Source organism: Myzus persicae, unplaced genomic scaffold, assembly GCF_001856785.1.
Source record: "Myzus persicae strain clone G006 unplaced genomic scaffold, MPER_G0061.0, whole genome shotgun sequence".
In the NCBI taxonomy this organism is placed as follows: Eukaryota; Metazoa; Arthropoda; class Insecta; order Hemiptera; family Aphididae; genus Myzus; species Myzus persicae.
The window spans coordinates 553,035-579,237 of NW_019103945.1; the positions used below are offsets into that span (position 1 = coordinate 553,035).

The 26,203-nt window shown below is 28.1% G+C and overlaps 1 protein-coding gene across 2 annotated transcripts in view; it reads right to left on the reverse strand.

Annotated features, from left to right (window-relative positions):
- Positions 1-7,311: 7,311 nt before the first annotated feature.
- Positions 7,312-26,203, reverse strand: part of LOC111036737 (E3 ubiquitin-protein ligase MARCH2-like) — a 28,230-nt gene continuing 9,338 nt past the window's right edge. The window contains exons 3-6 of one of the 2 annotated variants that reach the window (XM_022318875.1): positions 16,210-16,347; positions 9,838-10,001; positions 7,919-8,142; positions 7,312-7,498 (exon numbers count right to left, since the gene is read on the reverse strand). In XM_022318875.1, coding sequence (XP_022174567.1) covers positions 7,411-7,498; positions 7,919-8,142; positions 9,838-10,001; positions 16,210-16,347 — 614 coding nt within the window. In that variant the 3' untranslated portion in view covers positions 7,312-7,410. The remainder of the gene's footprint in view (positions 7,499-7,918; positions 8,143-9,837; positions 10,002-16,209; positions 16,348-26,203) is intronic. The other variant, XM_022318874.1, reaches the window with a different exon arrangement.

A 26,203-nucleotide genomic window follows, 5' to 3' on the forward strand; every position in this document is an offset into this window, starting at 1 on the left:
AAAGAAATATTTAGTAGTTAATATTTTATACTCGACAGGCGTCTTGTTATATATATAATATTGTGTGTTCCTTTCTGTTTTTATAATATAAAATATGACACCATTACCTTTATAGGTGTATTTTATGAGTATAGCCTAGCATAATTGTCAATTAATGAGTAGAAAGTACGAAAATATTCAAACTTCTATAAATAATATGACAGTAGGTAATGTAGATATCTATTTACACTGAGTGTGCATTGAGCCTTTAACTATATATTAAGCATTCCTCGAGGCTTGGGCCCGAAAAGTGTAGTTAAAACTTAAATAACATATTTTTTTTCTTCAAAGATGTGTTTTAAATTTTTCAACTGTTAAGAACTTTTCTGATGTGAAATGGTATTTCTTAAACAAAATATAAATATGAATTTAATTTGTTCAAAACTAACTCAGTTTTGTTAAGTATTTAAGTGCCTTTTTGATACTTCAAAGTTCAAATAAATTTGAAAAACTTAGTGAAAACTGTATTTTAAATGTTTAAATATAATTTGTCTCTGTCTTACCGTTGTATTTCAATGACCAATATTTTAGCATTTTACTTATTTTACATTTTGTTCATAAAATAATATTTTGTACCTAATGCACGGTTCTAGGAATTTATAACAAAATTGTATCACACATAAAATAACAGGCTAGCTGACATGGTAGGCCCTAAATTTGAAATTCATGAACTAATAATCAACTATTATACTAGTTACTAGTTTTAGTATTAAAATATATTGATGAATTTAAGTTTAAGTACCTGCCTACTTGCAATTAACAAAGGTACAAATATTTCAATATCACATTTATTGAACTAAAAGTAGGCATTTATTGGGGATTTTGAATAATTAAAAAAAGTATTTGTATTTATATTCAAATACATATTTCAAATATCTAAGAAAATTTACCTGGAAAAAATTTCCAAAGCTATACATAACCAATATAATAATGCCTAAATAAAAAAATGTAAAAAATAAAAATAATACTAATAGTTTCAGTCAGTAAATGACAAAGTTAGCAGTTGGACATATGGAAGTTGTTTAAATTATAATAGAAAAGCGGCCAAGTGAATACATAATGATATACATTAGGTTTTCAGAGAGTCACTGTAATTGATGATTTAAATTTTAATTCAATGATGTAAAATCATTGTACACGAAACACGATTCTGAGTGAAGACTGTCTGTCAGTGGTCAGTCTATAATATTACTAAGTACATTTTATTATATTATTGTGATTAAAGTAATTTTTATTTTAGTATCATAATTTATAGGTATTAGTACTTACTACAGTATTCCAAACACACTATAATTACCTAATCCATATTTATTTATTTATTTTTCATTAAACAGGCCAGAACCCAAAATAATAAGACGCATATAAAAATATTTACAATGACTTAATAATAAGTAACAATATACAATATAATAATAAACATACTATAAAAAATGACATGAACATAATACAATAATTAAAATAAATAATTACAAAATTAAAATTACATACAGAGTTATGGATATATTACATAATTATACATTTATAAATGCCTACTCATTATTAATTATTATTTGTTTCATGTAACAAATAATTTTGTACAGTCATGACTGTTTTAGCTAAACTATACTTACTACAAAACATTTATTCTTAAAATCAGTAACAGATACAGAAAAACTTTAAGATACCAATAAATTACTAAATATGAGCCAATGGTTAAAGAAGATGTAGGGGACAAAAAAAATTCTGAAACACTACAAAATGTATTCACAATTCATTTTCACAGCATAATTTTTTTTATTTTTTGCAATACATTTAATAACTACTAAATGATTAATTTTAAGATAAATAAACTTGTTCTTTTCTTTTGATACATTAACTATTATTTTAAATAAAATAAAATAATTTATTTAAAAAAGTGTGCCTACCAATTAAGAAATTTTGTTTGCTATCTGTCAGTACCATATAGTTAAATTCTTTTAGCAGGTTAGATTTTTTCTATTATTTTGTTATACATTTCTTGAAGCGTATATTTTGCACATTTAATTGATTTTTTATAAATTGTAAAAAATTCTCATATTTGAAACAGCAGAAATTATCAAGCGTACCATGAATTCTTACAAACATTGGTGTAGCAAACTATGCACATTATAAGAATTTCATTGTACGCTATATAATAATGAATACAAAGTTATAAATTGTTTAAACAACATTAAAGCTATATCGACATATCGTTATGAGTTTTGTTATAGAGAACTACTTATTACAATTTTAACTCCACAAGGTAATAGCCTAAAATGGGAATAAAAGTTTTTTTTTTAATTTTCCTTTTAAAACTATTGGACCATAATATAATAAAAATGATCTAACTTCAGTAGCTTACCAATACTCTATATTATTTTTTATTGCTCTTGAAAGATAGTTAAATTCTGAATAGAGCATCTATATCAGGAAATGGCATTCTGTTTTGTAAATATCTACACTCTTGAGTACCTACATGATGAACAGCCAAAATAACCATTGAGCCCTTTCACATTTTATAAAAAGCCTCAACTGGAGAATTACAAACAATATAATCCATCTAAAATTTAAATATTTTATCATTTACACAAAGACCACAATCTATCAATACTGAAACATCTAATAAAAAAGGCTGGAAGTATTCACTAGTAAATAGTAATTACATTAACTATTGAAGATGGGTCATACATTTTATAATTCGGGTGAAATCGGTTGAAAGAGGTATCATGTTTCTTTTTTTAAATTTATAATTTTTCTGAAGTGTTCGGGTATTACTAGTCCCAAAACTTCCTCCTTTCTGTTTAATTTCTAAAATTATAAAATAAAGTCAAAAATAGTTCATCCAAATAAAGACTATAAATATTAATGTAATACATATTTTACATCTAATAAATGTATCTCTCAGTGGATCAAAAGTATTCTAAATTGTTAAAATTATTAATTAGTCAGCTTTCTTTGACCTAGCTTATCTTATATCTTATATCTTAACCACAATATTTTCAAAATTTTAACCAGTAAATTTTACAGAACTACTACTACTACATTCATTTACAACTTTTGTTAAATTAATTAAAGATGAATATTAAATTAATGCTGGAAATAGATTAGTCAAACAGTTATTTTCCAAACAAATACATCGACATTATTAAAAAAAATTATATTTTAAGACTCTCACTTTTTAAAATATTAAGAAGTTCAGATTGTCCAACTGTTGTTGTCTTATCTTTTCCACGACCTGTTCTAGTACATTTTGTAACATATTCATCACTAAAAAACTTCCCTATTATTTTCTGTACACGATTCTAAGAATTAGAACCACCAACATTTCTTATAAAATATTCCTATACATAATGTAGCTATTAAAAAATTGTAATTTGTTTGTAATAAATGAATTAAAGTTGTTTTAAATAATAAACTATCATTCTCTGGCCATAATTTTCAATCAATACATTTTAAGAGGTTTCATTTGAAGAAAATATAAAAGAGAATATCAAGTTTTGGCCGACTGAATATTTTTGTAATGCAGTGGTCTAAAAATAAACAATATTCAGTGAGTAGGTAAATTATACATAATATTTAAGTTTATACCTAGGTACATAATATGTATTTCATAAATTGATTAAATATTAAAAGTAATGTTTAAATAAAGTGAAATAGAATCATTAAGTTATTCCAATTCGTAATTACTATAATTACCATGCTAGAACTTACTATCGTCTATCAATAATGTGGATACCTGACATGTTTGTGCTACTAAGAGCCTAAAAACCAACAAGCATAATTATAAGACATTAAAAAGGAAAACAGTTTTAAATAAATTTTAACAAATTAAGAAAATTCCAAATATTATTCAGTATAGGTAATTATTATAAAAATATTCATAAAATGTATCTACTGATCTTATGCTTAAGTTATCTAGTTAGTTGTATAGTTGCTGTATTACGTAATTTATAACCTGCAAAAATGATTGAGTCAATAATTCATAATATCAACATTAATTAAAAATATTAGCTTGTAGGTAATCAAGTAGATATTTTACCATTTTACTAGAAGGTTTCATAAAAAAAATATATCTACATATTTTTATTCATTATGAGTTTATGGATGCATTGAATTAAATTAGTTGGTAAGTACAAACTCCTAATTAGTGGCGGACTGAACTTAAATTTTAAATGATGTATTTTCATAATTAAGTACTTACCTTATTGAAACATTTAAAAACGTATAATACTTATACCTTCTACATACATAATATGTACAGACAGTGCCATAGCCAGGAGGGGGGGGGGATACCTGAAATATTTTTAAAACAATTTTGTTGTCTTGTTTTATATTATATTATATTATGTTTGATAAAAATTAAAAGTTAATGTAGTATTATTGTAAGTAAATCGTAATAATAATCAAACAAAAAATAAAATTTTACTTATGTTTACAACACATATTGTTGTATTCTGTCCTGTTAAGGAAAAGAACCTTAAATCCAATATATTACTTCTGAGAAAAATGCAGTTTTGTGTTTTTAATTTTATTATTTATTAGTCTATTTAACTTAGTATAAAACAGATCCATCCTAGTATTTTCGATAAGGAATGCAATGAAATATAATAATTTAAAAGTATTATTCGATTATTTAACGAATAAAAGTTACTTTTATGTTATAACTTACTTAGCCATATAAGGTGTTTATACTTGTATTTACTATTTACTAAGGATAAAAGCTGTAAGTAAATTGTACAAAACAATATACAAATGTCAAATAATAAAACATTCACAATGATCGTGAATGTAATACACACTAACAAACAATAATCAAAAGTCACATTACTATTTACCTAAACATATTGATCACAATAAAATAATAATTAATAGACTTTTCAAATAATAATCACAAAGAAAACAATGTAGAAACTATTAATATAATATAATATTGCTGTTACCTCAAAAAAAAGTTGAAATGTTAGGTAATAATGCCGTAATTTGGCTAGACTTAGAAGTGTCATAAGTAGATGAGAAGAATTGCAAAAACTTGAGAAAAAAATTAAGCCCTTCCCCCCCCCCCCCAAAAAAAAAGAAAATTCTGTCTACAGCACTGTTTGCAGAATTATAACATTGTTTACAAATATATTATTACGAGCATATTAATAGTACACTAGTATGTATTACATTATATGTTTTTGGTCTTAAATTTTTAATTTTGATTAATGTACCCAATTATAATATATTATTATTAATAAATATTATAATAATTATATATATTATATAATTGTTTCAACTATTTGTTTTAATCATAATTTATGTTCTAGTTATAACTATGAATATGAGAATATTTAATTTGTATTAAATAAACATATTTTATACTTTATATAATGAAATAAATAAATAAAGGAAAATATACAAAATTAACATAAGTGTATTATAACTATTAATTGGTCTTATTTAGCATAAATGCATGTTTCATGTTAATAAATATTTATAAGATTAATAATGATATTTGGAATACATAATGAATAATTTATTACTGTTAATCCATTGAAACACAAAGGAAAATTATCCATCAGCATTTTAAATCCTTTTTCATAGGCCATAGTTGTTTGTTAGTTATGAACTAAATCCTCAATTGGCACCCCCCTTTATAGCTGTTAAAAGAACAGTAACAGTTGTCATGGACATATCATATCTAGAAGTAGAATCCATAAATATGATTTCAGAACTATTTTTCAATTTTTGAGATCTTTCATTTAATAGGGTTACAACAATGACTATCCATGGATCTGTTTTATCCATTACAACAGTTATGCCTATACAATTCATAAATATTGACTAGAAAGTAGAAGCTACTGAAGTTTGATGAATTATTAATTCATAAAATGCTTAGTATATTTAGCATAATCTTATTTTTTAATTATTTATACAACACTAGTGAATTAAACATAACATTATATAGTTAACATTAAACTAAAGAAAAAATATATTTCTTCCAGTCTTATAATAAATATAACTATAATTTTAAGGAAAATATTTAATTATATTTCATGTATTCAGATAATAGTTTAGTACTTTTTAAACATTTATTGTAGTTTTTTTTATGGTTTTAATATTATTTAAAGATAATTAAATTTCAACACATTTGAAAAAAAAATATTTAACTCAATATCATTAGGTATAATTTATAAAATATGAAAGTATAAGAATTAATGAAGTATGGAATATTTTTATATAGAAACTGACTTAAAAAATAAGGTTTAAAAAAGGACCATTAATTTGATAATAATATTTCTGTGTTAAGTATATCTAATTTAAATTTCCAAATAAAATAAGATTAAACCTAACATAGTATAGTATATAGATATATTTTAACTTGTAAAATAAATTTATGAAATATGTTATAATACCAAATTATTAAGGACAGTGTTATTTACTATCTAGTTACGATACTTGACCATTTTTAATATAATACTCAAGACTAATACCTACCTTGGTTCAAATAATCTAGGATTTTTACTTTCAATCTCTCAAAATGATCATCAAATCTTCAGTAGTTTTACTCTAAATATTAATTCCACGGTTTATATATAGTCCAAGGTCTTGGGTTCTATGCACGTTTAGCCAATGATACTATATAATTTGGAACTTGGAAGTATATTAATTCTAGAGATATTCTGTTTTATTGCTTGACTAGGAGAAAATGCATTAGCCAAATATTTTAGAAAAAGAGATTTAAAGTCTGTATCAATAAATAAACGCTTCAGAGTATCAGCACTCTCACAATTATGCCTATGCAAATTATTAATTTAATAATAGTGTTAAAAGGAGGGTTTCTTTTTTAGTATTCATCATTTTTCTTAGACCCTGTGGTCATTATTTTTATCAAAATATCAATAAATGCATCACATTATTGGTTTTTTGTTTTACTCCATTCGTAATTTCATTGATACATACCATTTCATTAAACACTGAACCAGAACAAAACAAGCTTATAGACCGTAATACGTATAGATATTGGATATTTTGAATGGTGTAGAACTTAAAGCTCTTCTCAATATGGACGGAACATCCACTCAGAGCCTAAATACAAACTAGGTACCTACCTACCTAAATATTGATATGTATAGTTCAATTCATAATTTTTGTTTTACATGATTTTTCGGTAGAACTCAAATAGGTTAACTTAGATACCTACACCCTACGCCTATAATGATTATTACCTAGTTAATAATTATGTATCATGATTATTCATATATTTTGAATTTAATATTGTTTACAATAGGTAATTAATAATACATTTCAACTATATTATAAGAAAAAAATAAACAATAATTAAGTAGTAATTAATCTTAATATTATAAAATATAAATTAGCCAACCAGGCTGGTCAGACAGCAAACGCATTGTTGATATCATCAGCTCCGTTTAAATAGTTCTTGTCCAAGCGTATCACCATGTTAATACGTTTCCATATCCTGTAAATAATAACGTGTTTCAAGGCGGATTTTGGCGTAAGATATGATACCATTGTCTTTAAGTTCATATGGTCCGGATTTACATGCAAAGACATATTATACATTTTAGCTATAATATTTGGTACTTATAGTATGGTAGCTCGTATAAAAAAAAAAAAAAATGAGCTTATTATAAAATAGATGGTACGTACGATAACTGCACTTTGGTATGGGTACTTTTTTTTATTCAGAAACATGCAAAAATATGCGAGCACATTTTAGCATTTGAATCTACATAATATCTTGAAACGTATATCGTTTTAATCCGAATTGTTTTAAGTCAAATAGAATATAAAAGTTTGCATATAAATCCGGGCGCCGATAATATTATATACAGCAGGTATTATTATAGGTAGGAATGTGCTGTTTTTAAATACTGACGATGAAAAAATGATGAGCCAAAACCACAACATGGCAGCCATTGCTAACGTTATGATAGACATGAGAAGCCCGTTGGCAAATGAATTTTTGTCTTTCGTGTCTAGGAAATATTCAATCGTTTTCATTCCACAGGCTATGAGCACTAAACACCATATCGATACGAAAAATAACATGACCGTGAACTGTTGACAGAAGCCTTGGCAGTTTCTTCTCTCCCGCAGCCACTGTGCACAAACAACAGTTTGACGATGAGCGTCGATGATCATTATAATTTTTAAAACATAATATTGACATTTTTGTACGATGATTGTAAACTGCAACAATAATATATTAGAATATCGTATAATATAGGTGTGTGCCTAATGACAGTGATACTGTCGGATTTTTCGCGATACATATTATGTAGGTAGGTACACTACTACAGACTACAGTTGGTATGTATAGCTACATGGCTTCAGGAGTAACTGGGCCTTTTAGTTGGGGGGGGGGGGGCTGGAGTCTTGAACACTCTGAATATTATAAAACGAGATATATTTTTTGAGACATATTTAATAGTCGTCTATTACTTCTTCGTTATCTGAGGTCACGTTTTCATGTGGTACATCTAACATAGGCACATATGGTTGGCACACAGATAATATCATAAGTATTATAATATAAGCTTTGGGGGTGGGGGATCCTAACCATAACTACACCACTGGCAGAAACCACTTTCAAAGTAGTGTTGAAGATTATGTTATTCTTACTGTTCCAACAGGCAAAAAGTAACGACCGCGGACACACAAAAACTTAACACAACATTGTTAAAGTAACACGTCGTTCATTACTCTGATTAGAATCTGTAAAATGTATAAAGATGTAGTTCCATGTCCCACGCCAATACCTACGTACCATTATTTACTGATATTTAATCATTCGAGCTTCGTTAAAAATATGTTTTCGTGGTTCATTAGCTGTGACTTTTCACTTGTGATTAATTTTACTGTCGATTGGTCGAATAATGGTCTCGTGGATTTTTTTCGTTAAAATTTAAAGAACTAGTTTTATTTTGTAGAAGAGTACAATGCCTAATTTCTTATGTAACAATAATTATAAGTTTCTCGGAAAAAAAAATTATGAAAAAAAAACAATCGGGACTTGATTGAATTTCAAGAAAAAATTATTTATAAGAGTCAATAAAAAAGACACTTGCCGATTTAGATAAAGTTCAAAAAAGTTCACTTCTCTCTGGCAAAAAATAAGTATGAATGATTTCGGTCCGTACTGTGATTACATATAGATTCGGCCACATCACAACTGATAATACGTCCATTTAGTACTATTTATTTCACAGTTTACCGACATTGATATTAATTGCAGTTCCAAAAACATTTTATAAACAACATCATCAATTGTGCAGTATAATATAATTGAAACGTATATTGGCTTGGTGAATTAAAATTTTGTTTTATCAAGCGAGCACTGATAAATTAAAAATAAACTAAAAACATTAAGAAACAATCGTCCTATTAGATACCTAGATATAGCCTTATAGGTAATTATATAATAATGTTTGTTTTTATGGAATACACCATAAAACCATTTATTATATCATTTTAAATGAATGAATACAAAAATAGACGCACACGCAAATTTTAAAATAAAATTGTATTTGTTGTAAATTATGGGGTACTCGAATCCAAATTATCACTACATAATAACCTAACCGAACATGTAATAATAATATCACGTCCCGTTGGTTTTGTTGACTCCGATGTTGTAGGCAATAGGTCAATAGGTACCTATATGATACGTTCAAAATAAACAAAGGGTCGAACTAATAATATAATAACAGTACGTTTGATGTTTTGTCTTGGTGCATATTATAATTAGGTGAGTACATAATATTATGGTATGTTATAATATGCTAGTTTACCTACCTCGTTTACGGTCAAAGAACGTTCGATTGTCTTGAAAGTGTAGCTGCAGATGTCACAACTACTCGATTTTGATACGGATAGCCATTGTTCGAGGCACGTCACGTGGACGTGTGCATGCGATCCGACACAGTTGCACGGCGATACTGTGCTTTCTTTCTTATCATCTACACGACATACACATCACAAAGAGCGTTAATGAGTTCATAAACTGTAATGTTTAACTATAATCATCTCTGTACAGTCTTGCAAAAGATACTTTTTTAAAGTATTCAATAGTATAGGTACAGATACAGATATTTATTTTGAAAAGTATTTAAAATACGTATCTGGATACCCAGGACAAAAAGTATTTGAATACAAATAATACTTTCAAATAACTACTTTTAATTTTTTTATAATTGTATTTTTTACAAAATCAATCTGCAGAACCTGATTTTCTATTGTTATAAGTTAATTATCTGTAGAGCATTTTACACCACATATTATTTGGCGTGATTGTCGAAATGTACACATTTTTTGTCCGAGTAAAAAAATTTTCCGTTGAGTGTATAAATTCACAGTAAAAAAAATAAAAAAAAAAAAATTCTTAATTATACTTAAAATTTAAACTAAAATAGAAAATATATACACTCAAACAAATAAGTATTTGAAATTTGATATTTGATTTTAAGTACGGATACTTTGGGAGGGTATTTGAAATACTTTGTTCAAGAACTTTTCGAAAAAGTATTTACAATACGTATAGAGTACTAAAAATGCATTTGAAAATCTTACTCAAGTACTTATTTACAAGACTGCATTTGCAGCATCACTACCGTATAAAACACTAAATTCACTAAGCGTGGAATATAAACTGCAAGTGTGACGTTTTTACAAAAAAAGGTGCCTACCCTATTATACGTATAATATGTGTATTATGGTGCCTACTTGAACGCGTTTCGTTATTAATTTATTATTAGTTATTACTTGTTATTAAAATATGCTAGTACAAAGTAGGCAAAATATGTATATAGGTACAGAGTGATTCACTATATAAGCGTCATCGCCCCTTTTTTTGTTTCAGTAATGCAGCTATTCAAAATCTGGCTACAGGATAGGTACTACTTAAGTAGGATATACGAAAAACATCAATAATTTGAAAATAAGTTATTTAAGTATATTAAAAATTACCGAAAAATAGATTTTGAATTACTGCATTGTTTAAGGAATAAACAGGAGTGAGCATGCTTTGTGAATCGCCCTGTATAGATACTTGGGTATAAAATATAATATAACGGTTATGTGCAATATGAACACAACAACAACAGGTGATAGGGGCCTATAATAATTGTACATATTATATGAAAACATATTTTTTTTTTTTACAAACAGCGTCGGCCTATATTAAAAATACACAATAATATTACACTACATTCATTTGAAATGCGAAAATAGAAAAAAAAAATGTTAATGCATAATAATAATAATACGTACCAGTTAAATGTGTCCTGCTCGAGGCGAAAGACAAAAAAAAAAAACTGCAAAACAGCAATTGATACAATAATATAATATATTATTAAAATCTGAACAATGATGACACGGTTTTTGGTAGATCAGTACCTACTGAACTGCTAAGACTATACGGAGACGGACAAATGCAAGTAATCGATATGACAATGTATCCGATGTGATCTTTGCTGATAAGTTCTGAACGATAATCAACAAACTATATGTTACCTATATCTACTCGCGGGGTTTGGATTTATATGCTCTAAAAATCAAGAAATATCTAAGCACGTTGTTTGAATGTGCATTTATGTACACCGAAAATGGACAGATTTAATTGCTCCGGAGACCGCCCGTGTTTTAGTTTTGAAAATCGTTATAAGACAAGTTGCACTATAGACACAGAAATGTCTATTTGGTCATTTATTATTGCATGATTATAATTTTCCAAACAATTTAAAGTCGAAATTTTAATGCAGAAAAAAATATCATGGCATAAATAACTATAGAATAATCATTGGTTAGTGGATAGTCAGATTGAAATTATTTTTTATGCTTCCACTAGAATTGGCAGTCCACATTAAAATGTTTATTTTCTGGTACATTTTACGCGCTTAAAACAATTTTAAATTACAAAATAGTGCTACACTCCATAAAAAGACTAAATATTGTGCCCTCATAATTTATTGTCAAGTATGTTGTATTTCTTCATAATTCGTATTTTTGATCACACTTTCGTGAAAAATATTTTGTAATTGCAGTACCAATTATATCGATCAAAATTTGTTTGCAAACCAAACCCATATCTACAAATGTGAGCCCCCTACAACTATTTTACTAATACAATATAGTCATAAAGATGACGTAATTTTCAGCCAGGATTGTAATTAGGAACTACGGTTAATGTACATGTAATTACATTGTGTTTGTTTTTTGTAATTTATTATTCAACAGTCGTTACTAGTGTTAATGTCTAATGTTATATTGTTAGGAATCATATTTATTACGATCGTGTGTAATAATACGATAATTATTATTACGATGATTATGAAATACGTCTAATTAATTTTCATGTCACATGATTACAAAAATATTTTTTAAAAAAGTGTATAGTTTTATTCAGAATATTTTTTGTGCGCCATTTTCAATTATTTTATAGCATTGAGGACTTGCTCATTGTTGTGACGATTATCGGAGAGATAATAATGTAGATTGTAGGCAATGAAACTACCTGTTTAATGATACAACCGCATTCTCATTTTTTTTTCGTTTTGTATAATCGATCAATATAATAAAATGATAAATATATTTGTACAATTATTGTGTTTATTATTTTGATAATCTGTANCCTTTAAGGCTATAATAACGGTCAACCACCACCCACCACCCAATTTTTTTTAGGGGGTCAACTGACCCCCTTGACCCATAACGTGTGCGCCACTGATTCTCATTTTTTTTTCGTTTTGTATAATCGATCAATATAATAAAATGATAAATATATTTGTACAATTATTGTGTTTATTATTTTGATAATCTGTACCTATTGTATATTTGATCTCGAAATAAGTAGGTTGATGTAATGTCATGCAGTAAGAACGTCAAATATATTACGGACTCATTAAATAACGTAATATTATTGTAATATTTTATTCACTGCACAGAACAATAGAACACACTTATTGATAACCTAACTTGGTATTATATTTTGTACCTAGTTGTTTATTTTTCGAACAAATATTATACCACTCACGTACAACACGTGTAGACGTTGTCTTTAGTAGGTACCTTTATTTTATACTTTTTGTCATATTATGCAATAATTATATTAATATAATACCTATGTTTTAATCGGGCATAAGTAGGTTTATATTATTATATTAAATTGTGCGTAGAGGCATGATTTGTGGGATGCAAAGCCCAAAGGAATCTTAGGTACCTACCCTCGCATATTTGTTTTTCAAGAACAAGTTAGATACCCGATTTCCCAACACAAATATTAAAATATTTATGCCTTTTGACATTTACAAACGATAAAAATTATACATTTATATATTTTTGTAAAATTTCTTTTATGCATTTCTAACCTCCACTAAGTACAATAATTATTTTAATCACTTTGAAAAATATAATTTATTTATGGGTTCTGTGCTTTGACTGTGTTTATTCTCTTCTTAACTTGTTTTACGAATTTCCGCATGCTAAATCATTTTAAATTAAAAAACCTATATTAATTATTATATTTTCCCATTGTATAATGTGTACTTGTTTTGCAAAAATGACTGTTATCGATAGAAATTTGTGTTATGTTTCCATGTCGTATAAACTACACCATAATTTTTATTCGACTCTAATTTGGCTCATTATGGCTGTCGGTAAATAATTTCATAATACTCTGAAATGACGTCCACTGATATGGTAATATATAGGAAACTCTAGGTAAAACGGAGAAATTCTAATATTTGTGTCTTATATTGGGAAAAGATTAAACTGGATATTTTTTAATCCTTGTTTTGACCATAATACGCAAAAAATGTCATATTCATACATGAACTTACCAGTTGTGAATAAAAAATCACCACAATGCCTTTTACCTGCAGTTGTTTGATATTATAAACTGTTATTTTATTTTTAGATTTGTGTTTTATTTAGAGTTACTGTAAGCTATATTGCGTCCCATTTTTAATTCTTGATGTACATATTTTTTGCCCTGCCATATTTTGTGTGCATTTAAATATTTTTTTTATTCATTTATGTGCATTCGTACATTTTTTCATTTTTGCAAGGTCAATATTTTCAATCCTGTTTTTCAGACTTAGGACTATTGTTACATAATTGCAAGGCTGGGCATTAACGCGTTAATAAGTTAAAGTTAAGTTAAAAAGTTAAGTTAATTTAACTTTTTAACTTAATAAGTTTTTTTTTTTATGTTTATTAACTTAATTAATAACTTTAGGAGCATTTAAATTAACTTTTAATTAACTTGAGTTAATTTTACATTTAAACAAGTTAAGTTAATTTTAATTTTAATTATTATGTAATGTGTTTTCAATTTTTTTAATTCATGTAAAATTTTAATACCTATATAATGAAATTACGAATATTATCAATGCCTGTTATTTTGCCATCGTCGCCAGTTGGTGGTTATAACTTATAGCTACAGATATTCCTATGAATTATTATAAACTATTTTGGTAATATTATATTTGTTTTATACATTATTATTATTATATTATACTTATTATTAAGAATTAATATCTATATAGAAGATAACGCTAGACAGACTAGACAGTTATGTGGTAATAGTGTAATACCCTGTTTATTTTTGTATAATGTATTATTAGTTCGACGTTTTCGTCGATTTCACCGAAATCTAGAATTCCCTCATGGATGCCTAGTGACTAGTGGTGGTTAAACCATGTTTCTATATTCGATATGGATACATATTATTACATATCAGTTACAAGTTTACAACTACTAATACTGTCATTTCCAGGTTTTATTATAATATTATATTAGTCCGTGTCACGGTGAAAAAATGAAAAATACCTTTAATCGCGGTTCGTGTTCTTGTCTTATTGATAATCTAACAACCCATACAGGCCTACCGCTAATTATCGTTTATTAGTAATAACTACTAATAAGTATTCAGTATTCAGTAATCACTGAATGAGTATAAAAATAAATACGCTACTCAGTCTTATACTCGCCTATACTTCGATTTCGACTAAAATATAAAGACGCGGTTAGGTTAAACTAACGCGACCATTTTCGAGTTTGTACAATCTGGTATCAGTCTACATTTTCCGTATAGTACTGTTAGCTTTTTGAACACATAAAATAATAATAGTTCTTTGGTGTAATAACATGAACAATTTTAGGTACGAATATTTTAATTTTTCCTATATGAAAACAAAAAAAACTTTTTTTAACTTAACTTGAGTTAAAAAGTTAATATTACATTTTGGTTAACTCTTAAATTAGTTTAATTGATAAAACATTTTGAATTAACTTTTAACTATTAACTTGATTTAAATTTAAATTTAACTTAACTTAACTGAGTTAAAAAATATCATTAACTTGCCCAGCCTTGCATAATTGTACAGTTAAATTGGTAGAGTTAAAGATATTGATTATGCCGTTATGTTGTTTATGATTAAAAAATGTACCTACCTATTTGGTATTAAAAATTAGTACCTAATTGAGTTTCTGGTCAAAATTTGTTATTTGGGCAATTTTTATTATATTTATCTAATAGTATTACCCATGTATTAAGTATAATAATATAACAATATGCATAAAATGTGTATAAAAAAGTTTTAAATTTTATTGATCGTAACTACCTAATAGATATTTTATCTTTTCGGACACTTTTATAGGTAATGTCATTTTAAAGTTATCATATCTGCAATATGCCCTATACATATTTCTATATTTTATTGAGTTTAATGGGTATAAATGTTTTTTCAATAAAAATAACATCAAGATGATCAATTAAATTGCATAAAAATAAAATGGATCAATATTTATGCGATTGAATAATATTTGTGGGACGTCTCAATCTTGTCCCAGGTAAACATGTTTCTTAATATGGTACTGAAACCTATTAGACCTTCGACTAGTTTAACTGAATGTTTAAATATTTTAACAATATATTCATGATCGTATCCTGTAGGCCACCCTGGTCCAACATTTTTTGATCTCGGATAGTACATCATATGTGACTAAAATATATTTATTACATCCATAATTATTTCATTGGAGGAAAACAGTCAACATCAATTGTTTTTTGCTTTTTTTAGAGAGAGAAAATGGACGGTGGAAGAAAACGGCTCTAATTACTACTCAGTACTGGACATCATAGTTTAGTATAACATGGTATGCACATACCGTCGTAGCAAATGCGGCACATTATTAGCTTGTCATTCTCGTCGTATTCGTCGTTGTCCTGTGAGTCTCCACGACCGTGTCTCTTACTGTCGTCCGAAAGCGATTCCATCTGTACCGCCTCCTCCTCCGACCGCTGAACTTTATCGACGGACAGAAAAAAACACAAGTCAAATAATAATATTTTTTAAAACATGGCTACGGGTACTTAGTATAATATAATAGGTGTAATAATGTCGTCCGCGCCACAGGAGCCACTGTGGTGTGCTTGTTGCGACAACAAATAGACGTCTATCGAAAATCGGCGAAAATATATTTCACTATTTTTTCTCCGCTCGAACACAACGCCGGAAAATATTATAATATTATAATTATTATTATTATTATTATTATTATTATTATGTACCTCTCGTGCATGTACGATTTACCGAAAACATGATATTTTTCGCGGTCGCGTACATTATAACATGCCCATAGGAAAAATAATTCTCTGTAGTCGTTTTTTGTCACTGTGTTAACACTTTTGTCATTATTATTACAATTTTTTTTTCTTTTTTTTGCTCATAGCGTGTCGCCAGTGTATAACTTAATAATACTTCAGAGTGTAGGTATATAGGTACCTAATAATGCTGTTTTATAGGTATACATATAAATATATATATATATATATATTGGGTAGGTACCTACGCTATAGCTTGTTTATTTATTTTATTAAACAGCGCTTGAGCATATCGCAAGTGTAGGTAAGTATAGGCAGTTGATTAAAAATTATTGTTATAACTAGTTACTAGAACTTGTTTACTAGAAAATAATATCATGTTGTACTAGTTTTTAGATCGGTTTCGTCAAACAATAAATTATGATAAAAGCCCAATGGAAGACCTTTAAACTGCCGACTAGATGGGCGCACAAAATATATACACTGTTAGCATGGTATACTTAGTTATACTAGTTATAGTATTGACTTGTAACGTATAGTGGCGTATCAAGCATTGATTACATCTAAAATTAATTATGGTGTTTTTGTATGGTGACAGGTAAGGTATCTAAGTATGAAACAACTAAAGTTCCATAAAAAAAAAAAAAATACCAAATAAAATACTAAAAATTATTCCATAAACAAATACACAAGAAACCACGCAAAATACTTAATATTCAACGATATAAATGTACTGACAGAAAAAAATATATTTTATAAAGTTTTGGTACTTAATATAATATTATAAACAATATTACTTTTAAAACTGTACACTGATATAATATATACAAGACACATATCTAATATCAAAGTAGGTATACCAACCATGCACAGCAAATTAACACAACCCACATAATATTATATACTTGTATATTAAATCGGTACAAAAAATTACAATACCTATATTACCATTAAACATGTAGTAACTCTATCAAGATTCTAAAAAAAAAAATTAAACATTGGCTACTGCGAGAACAAAATAAAGATAGACTTTTCAAAATGTATAGGACTTTGCATTACTTATTATATCAGTTAGATGATGATTTTAGTGATTGTTGATAGTCTTAGTTTTATAGCTTTATATATATTGTACCATTTAACTATACGATTTTAAACAAAGAAAAAATACTTTACTATTTATATTGATGTCATATTAGGTGAGAAATGTCTATTGTAATTTGTAAATATTTAATTTGTATTAACCAGGTATTTAATGAATTTATTATTTACGTTTGAAATTGTGAACTTGAGGGCTCCCGCACAAACTAACAATTACTGTGATTGAAATACTATAGATATGCGAATATTCGATTTTGAGATTATGAAATATACTATTTAAGGGTGTCGGAATCGCCATTTGTCAAGGGGTAACTTTAAACTATAAGCTTCAGGCAGTTCTCAGTTCCGTCTTACGTCGGTCGCGAATCCAAGGGAGTAGAGCTTCAGCACCCTACCCCCCACCTCTTTGAAAATGTTATACATTAGGTACTTGTATTATTTATTTAATAAATAGTTCATGCGACTTAAAATCTATAAATGTAAAATATAAATAAAAATGTTAATATTGCGATCAGTTCTTATCTATAACGTTATCATATGTACCTATAGATACATGATAATAGAACCAATAAATTATATAGGTACTTACCTACTAATTACTATAATTATAATAATATCTTTTTTTTTAAATATATCCCCCTCCCTCAACAATTTCATATTTATAGATGCACCATCCACGCCAGTCTTACGTTGTGTAGTGGCCACACAGAAAAATACAATTAAACTATTTCAAGGAAAATTGGAACAATAGGATTTGTTTTATTTTTATTTTATTAGAAAATGGAAAGCATACAGTTAATCAGGGCCGTATTGGTGGCGCCCCTCCATCACTGCATTTGCGCCTTCCCCAAATTAAAAATTTGCATTAGTTTGAAAAATATAAAACATGCAAAAATACATAGCATATATCAAGTGATAACAATTAACCTTTAATAATTTATACTAATGTATTTATATTACTTAAACATACATAAACAATAGTAATCTTTTTCAAAAGGTTTGTTTTACAATTGTGTTTAATAATTTAAAATTTATTTTAACTTTATAATTTTTATACAATATTTCAAAGGTACTTTTCTCGATTTAATTGAAGCAAATTGATCGATGACATTCACGACTTTGAATTATTGTTGATCTTAGATAATTTTTTATGATTTTCTGCTTGCTTAAACTCCTTTCACACGTAGCTGTAGTGACAGGAATTGTTAAAAGTATCGGTAGGTAGTGCTACCCTCTAAATTCGGATATAAATCTTTTAAAGAAACTAACCATTGTCTTCTCACATTTTTCACCATACAGTAAATATTTAAAAAACCATTTACCATCAAAATGCCTCCCATCTGAATTTGATGGAAAGTAATGATTTACGTCAATATGATACGGTTTCTGTTCAATAATATAAGTTCAAATTTTATCTGTTAGCTGTTAAGAGTTAAGCCAATGTCCAGGGTCAGTAACACATTTTGTATTAATTAACAAATATTTTTGAACAGTTTGTTGTTTAATATTCTCTTCTAGGTTTAGTGCATTATTTGATGTTGATTCAAGTGCTGCGCTAGGATTTTTTTCTTCATGATTTTCATTGTTAAGGTTTTTAATTCACTAATTGGCCATATGGGTTGCCAATTTTTTGTCTAATTTTTTTTGCTTCTTTCCTTCTCAAACCTGCAGAATGTTTTTTTTGAAGTCATTATGTTTTTGGTCTACCTATCCTATTCAGAAGAGGTTGAATTATGAGTATGGCGAAAATGATAGAAATACTAGGAATTCTATGCATTTATTTTTTAGTCAATACTTTTTAATTTTTTAAAAAAAAGATTTTGAATTTTATACCCAAAATTGAGGAAATTTTGGAAAACCAGCACCGTGACCCTTAATTAATTTAACTATTCTTCTTAAATATTATAGTTCGTACGAGTGTGAGTGCTTAAAAGCTAGAAAAATGAATTACCATAACATTGTACTCACTTAAATTTTAGTTCCACGAAACTACGTCGACGCTCGGCAGCAATTCAACAGAAAATAAAACCGTTGTACTTCGAGTGTACTGTACTTTGTATATCTTTCCTGTAGTTGACAATATAATAATTTGTCGATGGTTTTATTTGAAGAAAGATTATAATACGACTGGCCCGACGGCCGATATCACAAAACGATAATACTATTTTAAGAATTACGTAGTTCACCGTTTAATAGATGTTTAAATGACATTTTGCTAACGCCTAATATCTGAACAACAGGACACGTACATTTTGGATACGTACAGTAGTTAATAGTTATATGCTATAAATACATACATACCTAATATATTTTATGAGAATATGATTAGCATATCAACATTGAATCATCCGTATAAATATAATACGTGGGTGCTCTGTCCAGCCTAAGAGCGCACCGGGCGGCGGACGAAAACCGGCCGAAACTCGCGTATGCATTCCCCCCATCACAGGCATCAGCATAAATAATTTTTATAAAATAAAAATAGGGCGAGGCTCTTCTGTAGTAAGGCATTAAAATAAATACACGTTTTTCGAATATTACATATTAAATAGTATTGAAATGTGCGCCCCTCTTAGAACTCTTCGGTAATGCGCCCCTGCAGGCCCATGCCCTCTTGCCCTGCTCTGAATACGGCCCTGCAGGTAATTAGTTTGAGCTGGATTGCAATTTCATGTTTATCAACACGAAATAACGTCTTGAAAATGTGAGGCACTACTATTGAAAAAAAGTATAGGGTATACTGTTCTAAACGTCTATTAAGACTACTAAAAATAGTAAGTCTTCAAATTTAAAGAAAAAAAAATTATCAAAATCCAACTTTTTTACAAGGCTTGAGAGTGTTTCCCGCGAGGCAAGTATTTGTACTATAAAAACTGGTCGACTAGGATTCAATTAAAGTCCATTAAATAAATAAAAATGTAATCTTCAAACGCTCACGATGAAAACGAATGTGATGGCCTTGATTAAAATTTTTTTTTTTTAGCAATTTATAACCGATCTAGCTTTTATTTTTAACTCTCTCGTCGCTTTACTCGTATCTTACTATTTTGGAAAGTTCAGTATTATTATTTAGTAGGTACTACTTTTGTCTACATGCATTTATTTACATTATATATTTATATCACTGCGGTATATAAAGGCTGGGAAAATTTACCTCTTTTTTCGCCTGTTAATTAAAATTTCAATGGATGTCAAATCTCTTGAACTTCCAGAAACTATCAGATAAAATGGCGGATACTGCTCTGTTGCATATAAATTAGAAATTTAAAAATAGCTTATTGTAATGAATGGAGTTACAATTGAATGCAATGATATGATATCATTGTATACGAAAAACGATTCTGAGCGGAGACTATCGGCAGTCAGTCGTAATAATGTTTTTAAATTACTACAAATTAAGTTATTTAAAATAACTATAAGTTATTCTTCATTTAAATATAAAATTTCATTCACGTTTGAACTCAAAAAAGCAATAAAAAAAATGCGTGTCCTCGAATTTTTTGGCCACAATAAAATTACTTGATAATAATTTTAAAAAAAAACGTGTGAAAATAAAAACGTTCTTACTTAACTTATACTAATACAAATTAAATATGGACGATAATAATTAAAATTGTAGTTACTAAAATGACGAATGTCACACTGAGTCCTGTTTTTATGGTAGCAAATAACAATAGAATCAATGATTTTTTAAACACGATTTTAATATACATGTTGTTTTGTTTTCGATCGATATCCCTAAATAATCAAATAACTGAACCGGTCCAAACGTTTAAAAAGTTTTTAATTTTATGTAAACAATCGAGGTGTTCTCTTAATAAGAACCTACGCTGAGATTTTATTTAATTAACTACTGCCTCGGTCTCATAGGGTGTCGTCTGGAAAAACAAAGAACATCGCAATAAGCGATTCGATATTTGTAATAATAATAATAATAATAATAATATGTGGGCGTAAGCATATGAAAGTAGAAAATAATATTATCTTGGTAAATTTTTTTTCTCCACAATTAGGTATAGGCCCGAGACTTTGTGTAATATCACCAACTATGTTTCACTCCGTGTTCGAATAATTGCAAAATAATAACGAATGCTATTAAATCTATAATACAGGATGATTCACCAAGCATGCTCAATCTCTTTTTTTCTTCAATAATTCACTTGTTTGAAATCTGATTTTTTTTTAATTTTTAAATATTACTTTAAGAACATGAATTCAAAATCTTAAGATTTTTCGTACGACTTAAGGAGTGTCCTGTGGAGATACAAACTTATGTTTTTCAAATGAGAACACCCCTATTACTATAAATTATACAGTACATCATTTTTCTAAAAATTTTGACGTATCAAAATCAAAATTCATACTAGTAGTTTTTGAGTTGTTTAGGTTTGTGTTGCACGGGTAAAAGGTCCATAATAGTTATAATGTTATATTATATTATAGTTTATAATGAGTTTATAAGATATGGGTGGGGCTATGGTGATTTGAAAATTATAGTCATTTTTATAAATCTACCAACATTAATAATTTGTAAAAATGGCCTAAGTATAATAAATATACTAGATTCAATTTTACGTCTATTTTATATACTTATGTAAAACCAGTTTTAAGGACTATTATCCAATACAAACATTTTAATAACTAAGAAACTATTCATTCGAACTTTGAATGAAGTGCATCGAAATTTTCAAAAACATTACAAACCAATTAATTTATAGTGAAAGAGGGGGGTTCTCATTTGAAAAACGGAAGTTTTTATCACCACAGGGCACTCCTTAATTAAGTAGGTAGTACAAAAAATTTAAGAATTTGAAAATTTAGTTTTTGAGTATATTTAAAAATTCCAAAAATCAGAATTTGAATAAATTTCTTACCAAAGGAAAAAATGGGGCTGAACATGCGTGGTGAATCAGCCTGTACATATATAAGCAGGGCTGTGATTTTAATGAGTTTGTATTCGTTTTTTTCTACGCCACATGAAAATTAGATTCTGCCAAAATTTGTTTTGACTTATTTATAGTTCAAATACGAAATCTTATTTTTGCATATTTTTCGGATTAGGGCATATAATTTCACGTTTCATGATTTCTTGGCATTAGTGCTAATATTTTCTTAAAATGTTTTTATTTTATCGATATGCCTGGTTTAAATTGGGCTAATAAACACTATTATCTCGTAAAACCGATCGCGAAATCAGTATTGTTCCGATATCTACAAACCCATTATCAGTTTACCGCGTAAACTTTTACAAATCAGAAAAATAAACAGGCACCTTTTTTTATTCCTGACGGTATAAAACAATAATTTCAATAATTCTTGAAGGCATGTTTATGTCTAACACTTTTTTAGTGCATTAAATTCACAGTCCTGTGCATAAGTATGGAACGGAAAAAAATTTGAGTTCCGGTGATTTTTTTTTTGCTCATTCTCGATGTACTGCTGTAGCGTGGGCGCCATAAGTGCAGTTACTGCAGCTCTCTCTACGGCCACCCCTTCCAGCTGTTCACGTGTAAATCAGCCGTTACATTCTCACACGTGTCCAGTGAAGGATTGCACATGGCACTGGCAGGATAATAATTTTGCAAGACGTCAGGTGTACTTGTTCTCAACAGATCAGCGTTTTTTTTTTTTTTTTTAATATCTCATTCTACCTCCGTAATCGTACACCCGGCTACCGCAACAATTCTCATACATTGTACCTGCGGCTCGTGTTTAATCGATTTCACGATAATAAATTGTACTGTGATATTATTTTATTCACCCATCATATAAGGCGTATTATTATAATATAAAAATCCTATAACGGATGACGTTATAATATAATATATATTTAGGAGGGTAGTTACAGAAATAGCGTATATTTTATATCGACTGCTGCAAAGTGTTTAAATTATCGAGAAAAAAATATTCAATCTTCGATTGCGCCAAAACTATAAATTCGTATAGTCGTATGTGAGCCACACTATGGCCAAAAATAGAAGTTGAAAAAAGACATGTTTCGTTTCCGCCCAATATTAAAAAAACTTTTGATACCGGTTTCCGCCAAAATGTCTACCTGCAGCTTAGATACAATTGTTATACTTATATATTCTATATTTTTGGAAAAATGTTGCATTTTCGTGTTCTCCTGTACCGAAAAATCAGCATTGAGTGTACATAATAATATGTTGAATGTATATTGTATTGAAACAAAATTTTACTATTTTTAAGGTGGGTATATTTAAATTTAAGTGTTAACTTGAAATAATTATTTTACATCTTTCTCAAACACGAAGTCATTATACACTGCAGGTAATGAATAATGTGTTCAACATAGTGTCTATACAAATAATAATAACTAATAGTCATATCAACGAGTTCAAGTTACCTAGTAATTAGTATTCGTATAACATTAAATTGATATATGGACTGTGAAGATCTCAAACCACCTGTGTTAAATTTAATGAAAAGCAAAAAATAGATTTTATTTTCGGTACACTACAATAATTTTATAATATTGTAGCACGTTAGTCGACGGAAACGGGAATCAAACCCTAAATGGTATAGAAATCGAAAATATGTTCATGATGTCATAGTAAGTAACATGCAACTAAAATATTCAGTATTTGAATAGTTTCATTACCAAATAGAAAAATTATAGTGACCATGCTTGGTAAATCATCTTGAATTATAAAAACATTAATAAATTATAACAGCTAATATGAAACATTTTCAGTAAATGTAATTCGTCGAGTTACAAGACGAAAATGATGACAATTGAAGAGTGCCTAAGCAAGTAATAATTGTTTAAAATAATAAACAGGATATTAAAATATAATAATGAAAAAAACCAATAAAAGGTTATTATTATTGTTTCAAAAAAAGGATGTTGAAAAACGATTCTTAGTAATAAAATAAACAGCGAAAACATGGATAACTAAAATTCACGAAGTATAATTTACCATAATATAGGACATAGGTATTATACCATTTACACCTTAGCTGGTAGGTGTGTCTTAAAACATAATATTGCTATTTGAATACGACGAGATAATATATCATAAATAGAGTATGTAGAGCTGAGTCGAGTCTTCAATATTGTATTAAAAATACAGTAAATGTTAAAGAACGTATGTTGTATAGGTTCGAAGTTGTATTTAAAATGTAATTATCTCCTAACACTATATAATACTATAATTGTGTAGACACTTGATTGACAATAAAATTTGAATTTCAATGTACCCGGCAAAAAGTGCATGCTTTAGAAAAATATATTATGGTAAACAAACATTATAGGTTTTTGTCGTTTTCATGATATTATAATAATATCTAATATGACCAACAAGATTGATTTCGTTGTATTTTTGTGATTTGGGAAATTATAATTTCTATTAAACATTTACCGATAATAGTTTATTGTAAAATTTAACTGGCCACTGACACCGCGTTAATTTATTATTTTAACAGCCGTCCTTATGATATCCCATCATTATGCTATAGTTTGTAATCCACGAGTATTGATTGTTATTCGAACTAAATGTCATATCGCGATAATGGTATATAATGGTATATGATGGTATATACCCAATCCGTTTGTATGTGGCACTTTAATTTAATGTGCCTAGACGAAATCAGAGTTGTATTATCGGACACGAAACATTGTTGCGCGACCGAATCGACTCAAATTGGAAAAAAAAATGTTTTGTAGAATTCATATATTTTATTTAAAGCACGCAGATGGTTCCAAATGTTTTTGCGGTTTTCCCCGTACAGTCATCGTTTATATTCGCTTTTTTTTTCTTCGGCCATCGATTGATAAAATCGGCGGTGCGTACAAGGCTATGCGCATCATTTTGTAGTCAAAGTCGTACCAAGGTATATACTTATAATATAATGCATGGTCACTGTATGTGGACTGTTGTTGTTAATTGGACGGAAAATTCATTTTTTTTGTTAAGTATATTTGTACTCAGAGGCGGCGAGAACAACTATTTATTTGAGGCGTCCCCCTCGTGTAAAATTGGAGGGGGAGGGGGGTTATCCCAATGATTCCAGTCTCCAGGACCTAGACGACACTAGACTAGTTTACAACTTATACTCACACAGTCACATACGATCCGCGTATAAAATGTGTGAAAAGTCGAGTGTAAAGTGTGAAACAATTAGTGGGTGGGTACTTATTTAAGGTAGTTGCTTCGTAGAAAAAAAAAGTTCACGCCGCTACTATATATATATATATTAGGTATATGGACGCCCGCGATTAAAATTTTAGGGGGGGTCAAAGTAAAAAATTCTCTAATGCAAGATATAGTAAAGATTTAATATTTTTTCACATGTAAATGTAAATATGCATGTTATATTTGTAGTGTTACATATTATATGTTTATAGTTAATTCAAAAACGTTTTAAAGTAGGGAAGTATAGAAAAATAAAAATAGTGTATTCTTAACGTTATTTCATATTTTAAAAAAGTGATTTCAA